The sequence below is a fragment of the Crassostrea angulata genome, chromosome 2 (assembly GCF_025612915.1).
Source record: "Crassostrea angulata isolate pt1a10 chromosome 2, ASM2561291v2, whole genome shotgun sequence".
NCBI lineage: Eukaryota > Metazoa > Mollusca > Bivalvia > Ostreida > Ostreidae > Magallana > Magallana angulata.
In genome coordinates, this window is record NC_069112.1 from 42124674 (window position 1) to 42130451 (window position 5778).

General features: G+C 31.3%; 1 protein-coding gene across 1 annotated transcript; it reads right to left on the bottom strand.

Moving 5' to 3' along the window:
- Positions 1–601: 601 nt before the first annotated feature.
- On the bottom strand, positions 602–4654 carry LOC128174349 (uncharacterized). Its single transcript, XM_052839918.1, has 5 exons — positions 4633–4654; positions 4146–4373; positions 1717–1980; positions 821–955; positions 602–681 (listed from the first exon to the last, which is right to left on the bottom strand). Exons 1-5 carry the CDS (start codon positions 4652–4654, stop codon positions 602–604), a joined length of 729 nt encoding a protein of 242 aa, XP_052695878.1.
- Positions 4655–5778: the final 1124 nt, after the last annotated feature.

Sequence of the window (5778 nt, forward strand, 5' to 3'; positions counted from 1 at the left end):
TTAGATACATTTCATTTAAATACGAATAATATCAAATATATTTTTACTGACCTTTCTTCAAGACAGCTGCACTTTATACTTTCAAAAATCCTATTTCCATACGTGGGTCGTATTTTTTCCATTGTAACAAAATATATAACGTTTTCATCCTCTCTAAATACTTTTAAAAAACATAAATCTTGCCAAAATATCCATAAACTCACCATGCATGCATCTTCACTTCAAAAATATCCAAACAGTCTTTATTGTGATACTTGCCCACCGAATAATCCTTGTAGTTTCTTTCTTTGCGCATCGAAATATTTGAATAATTAATAAATACTTAATAAAATGTTTAGTTACGTAAGCTTAACTGAATATGTATACCGGTGTTACATGTATATAATATACCAACATTTAAAAAAAAAAACAATTATGTAAATGTTTCTCACAGCATAATGCAAACAACAATACGCATTTCACAAAGACTATGCAGTGTTCAAATCTGAAGAGGAACAACATAAATTAAGTCGAAACCACAACTTAACAAACGAATTTGCAACGCAGTTTTTTTTTTACTTTTATCTTGATTCTTAAATAAGTTAAAAATGATAAGCTTTCGTCAGTGCAATAATGTCCGATGTGTTGTTGTGCTGTAACTGTAGGATATGCATGTATACTCACATGTTGTACATTGGTCCCCTGTAAAACCAACAAGTTCCATTGACATAACGTCAGAAAAGTTCTAGCAATGCTTTGTAATGGTAGCCAATACGTAACGAAGACATATACACGCATGCTATCGTACAAGTAATGTATGTCTATTGAAATAATTCCTTACCTAATTCACAGTGATGACCTTGGTACCCAGGTTTACAACACTGGCTATAGCCCGTCTCTATGTGACAGTACTGACAGTTGACATCAGGACAGGGAATGGAGCAGTTAGATCCGTAAAACCCTGTTGATGGACATCCTGTGCATCAAATATTATTTATTTTATATTTTTTGGTTTTGATTATATTTACTCTATTCTAAATAAAATAAGATACAAAATGTGTTCATTTAGGCAATTTGTATATTGGTATCCAACTATCCATAAACATTCATGGAGATATTTTTCAATTCAACAGAAACATATTGCAACATTTAGAATTAGACCCGTAAAAACCCTGTTGCTGGACAACTCTTAAAGAAATTCTTAATAAATATATCTTGCTATGGTCATGAATTTTAACTGAGTATCATGCGCTTTGGTTGCATGGACAATAAGTATAGGAGTGCATGTATGCCTCTGATTTTGTAAGGAAACCTGATATGAGTTTGCTGTGGTTGTGTGACTTTTGAGAAATCAAGAGGGAGTAAATGGGTTTTACTGTGATTGTTTGAGATTGTTGTAAAATTTACCCTGTGAAATTTCCAATTTATAAATACTTTTTAAATTATTGATAAAAATGAATTTATAAATGAAAATATGAGTACATGTAAGGAGTATTCATAAAGCAATGCATGTACATGATCAAAATCATAGTAAAAGTTCAAAAGTTCAACAGTAGGTTAAAACAATTGTAATTTTAAAAAAAAGTATAAAAAAATTGATATTACTAGTAAACGGTAAACATATGTATATCTAAGGACAGTAGTTTGGCATAAAGCATTCTCGTGTACTTAACAACTTGGAGCACACTTAACTATACCTTTTCATGGTTAATGGAAATTAAGAATAATTAAGCTCACCATACACCTCTACTTCACAGAGGTCACTATCTACAGAACTTTCATAACCGTCGGGGTAGACAACTCCTGGTAGTCTTTCGTTGTAGTAGATGACATATTGTCCATGAACAGAACAGTTTGTTGTGAAGACAGAAGGTATTGTGTTTATTGTGAAGTTGTCGTCCTTGAAACACAACGTCCCATGTGATATGTCCGTGGTATTAGAAACATACACGGAGAATCCAAGAACATAGCCTGCTAGGTTCTCTCTCCAAAAGACATATCCTGCACAAGACATTATCAATTTAATGAAAGAAAATATTTTACCTTTTTTTTTACAGTGATACATGTAAATACAAATTTGCTTAATATCAAATTCATTGTGGGCGATACATACAGTACCCACTAGACCCAACCTAAGACCAGAGTAAACCCTAATTAAACCCTGGATTTATTTTGTGTAAATTTCGGTCCACTAAGTGTTTACTTTGGGTTAACTTGGAAATTGCGTTTTTGGTCAACTGTACGCACTGAAGTGTGGAACAGACCCGTAAGTTATCTTTCAATCCTACTGCGCGTAATTCCTGCCCCTTGTGTATTCCGAATTCACAGTTAGCGTCTGTTTTCAGGGGTGTACTTCTGATCGGGGTTACTCTCTGTGTCCACTCTGGGTTTACTCTGGGTCGACTCTAGTAAACCCGAAGTAAACCCAGACCCAGAGTAAACCCAGAGTAATACCAAAAAGTAAACCCATGGTTTAATTGGGGTTTCTGTTAGGTTGGGTCTGATCGGTACTGTATTCAAATTATCCATGCATCCATCAAATAAAACATCTAAATGGTTAAACCCACAATTGTATAAAAAATATATGCTAGTTCCATATATTTGACATTTACAGAAATAATAAAAAAATGAATTATTTGTTTTCCCTAGGAAGAAATGTCACACTATCATTGGTTTAAACAGAACATGTGACTGCCTCATAGATATCTCTATGTTTATTATGTGAGAATTAATATTAAGAAATATGACCGTCAATGACCGACGTTTCGCCTCCTCATTAAGACATTTCATATTGTTTAGTACAGAACTCGCATACTGTAAGTTCTTAAAATATTACGAGTATTTGCCCTTTCCAATTCTTTAAAATTAGAGTATTCGCTCTTTTAATATTCACTACACATATTTGTGTCTTGAGTACAACAAAATAATAATAATTATAATGATAATAATAGCAGTTATAATCGTGAGAGCTTAACTTAATGTTAACAATTACTTTTCTTGCAGAAAAAATACCAGACAAATATCATTAAACAATTTCAATATATAAACAAAATTATGATATCGAATATTGATCATATAATACAGGTTTTTTTTAACAACTGTGGTTGTATTTTATTGTGAATAAAAGGTACTGAAAAAATAATGTATGTAAAGGATAATATAAAATGCTCAGCAGATATTGCAATATGATTATCATTAGAGCAAATGTCCGATGAGATAAAGAATATTCAAATAATTGGGACGTTCTTGTTAAAAGCTATCTTAGTTCACATGTCAATGCAATACGACAATGATACATGACTGAAATATTCATTCATTTTTATACATTAGACGCGCGGATCTCTATAAAGAGTGTGTGATGATCAAGGGGGCAGATACCCCCATACTCCTAAAAATAACCTCGTTCAACCTAAATAGTAAAGAACCTAAACATAGCCACGACGTCACGTTAAGAAATTGTCAAAATAAAACAAATAAGACCATACATGGGTTGTGTGATGCGACAATGAGCTGACTTATATGTTGTGCTAAAGTGTGTATACATGTAGGTATCCGAATTGATGAAAAATTGAAAAAAGGCATGTACATGGGCAAAATTACTTTCTTTACTGACAAAAAAATTAAGTATCTTTAAAGAAAATAAACAAAATAACACGTGGAAACTTAAGATTTTTCTAGTTGTTCTAACAAAAGATGTAATTATAACCCTATAAAAACTTACAAGTACAGCTGTGAATATAATATTGTTGATAAAATGTGTGGTTATACAATATAAAACAGTTGTCACGTCAACCTATAAGTGTTTATCCCTTTCATGTCCTGCCGTTGCCATATAGAATTATTCATTTGAATTTGATGTGCTATACATATGATATATATTTTTTTATCGTGCTAGCGCCTACATTGACAAAACACTTTATAGGTCCTGCAACGATTTACTTACACCTTTTACTTCTAAGTTTTCTCTTTTTGTAAAATACTACTAGTATTTGTATCTTGACTTTTTGACTGTAACTTGAATCAACAAATACAGATTGTAAATTAGTAAACTGATAAAATTAAACCAAACTGTTAACATATTAATACAAAGTGTTGCTACATGGTGCACACTCTAAGCAATAGTACATGTAACTATTATTTGTAAGATACACACTGAGTAACTTTACCACGGTTTTTCGTCAAGAAGTATATGATGATGTGATGAATACTGTGGATGCTGATCAGGTTCACCCACCAGGTGGCTGTCTGTGTACCGTACTCTGATAAAGCACATTGACCTCCTTCCCAGCTCAGGTCAGATTTACGTCCGTCCACAGCTTTAATGGCGTTATACTGGTCGTAATCTGGTTTGTATGGGTACTGATGGTATGCTGGTTTGTTGAGGGCGACGTTAACTGTCAACAAATAAAATGAACAAATATATTGCACATACAATAACATCAGATATGGTATAAATAACATTGACATTTTGATATTATTTCTCACACAGAAGAAAATACATTGTTTCATTAATGTATTTGTCCTTTTTTGATTACATAAAATGCAATTCATAAAAAAGAGAATTACGGAAAAGCATACAAATTCTTAATACCCATAAACATCATGTTTATATAAATACAGGTGTCGGTTATATTGTATACACAATATACATACATCCATATTGAGTGTTACACATGTTAATGCATTTACATGTGATAAGGTTATAAAATATATTATTGATAAGCAGTATGTGTACATATCCGTCTTGATTAGAATACTATACGTTAATACAAATATTGAAATTTTTGAAAACTATCATTTAATACTATTGCAAAGTAAGAAGACATCATGTGTATGTTATCTTACCATAAGCCTTTGAAATCGCCAAAAGTCCCATGTAAAAAATCACTAATAACATAGTTATAAGCAAATGCATAGATTGAAGTTAAAAATCAACTACGACATTCAATAACTTACCGGGATTTATATTCAGTAAACACTATAATACAGGAAATTGTACAGGAAACAGATGTTTAGTACAATATTTAAGGAGCTAAAACATATTCCCAGGATAGATTTTAGATATCTTTTAAATATTTTAACATAAACATAAATTGATTTTTTTGAAATCCAATAAAACTGTTTTTAACTTAAACTAGATAATATAAGGGCGATGTCATAAAAACAATGCACCAATACATATTGTAAAAAAGGTACTATGACAACGCTTATAAATAATGCCCGCGCCAGGAATATAGAGTTACTCAAGTATTGGTCTTTCATAAAGTAATGGTTTCACAATTGTTTCTCATAGTTACCAAAGCTCAAGATCAACAGTCATATATTTAGTAGTTACAACACAACTAATCTTTGTGTTAACAGCTTATTATCATTTCTATGATATGACTTGATTCATCTGGTTGTAGTTTTATTTTAACTACCGAAAATTGAGTTATATTTAAAGCAACGATGCTTGAACGTTTGTTTTATCACAAACAATCATTTGATAAGTTACATCCGTTGATAAAATATTTGATCTGATAAAGCAGATCGTGAGAAAGAAATTTAAATCAGTAATAGTGATGAACAACGTAACACAAATTAGATTAAAATACTTCTGTTGTATTGCTAAAAATCATCTATTCTAAATATAACCTATTTATATTAACTTATTTCCATTAAGTATGTTCTTGCACTAGCGTATTATTTTAAATTGCCAAACACCCCATACATCTCAAATCATTTCTTAATTATGAAAATGTTATGTGAGACAAAACGGCATACCAGCTTTATTTTTGTTTGACGGTTATCTACTATTGA

Bases quoted from the DNA above. Each gene is read 5' to 3' on its own strand.
- LOC128174349 (XM_052839918.1), bottom strand. From the start codon at position 4,654: ATGTGTAACACTCAATATGGAT. The intron at 1,981-4,145 runs GTAAAGTTACTC...TGTCTTGTGCAG, and splicing joins CTTCTTGACGAAAAACCGTG to GATATGTCTTTTGGAGAGAG. The intron at 682-820 runs GTAAGGAATTAT...TTGGTTTTACAG, and splicing joins AGGTCATCACTGTGAATTAG to GGGACCAATGTACAACATGT.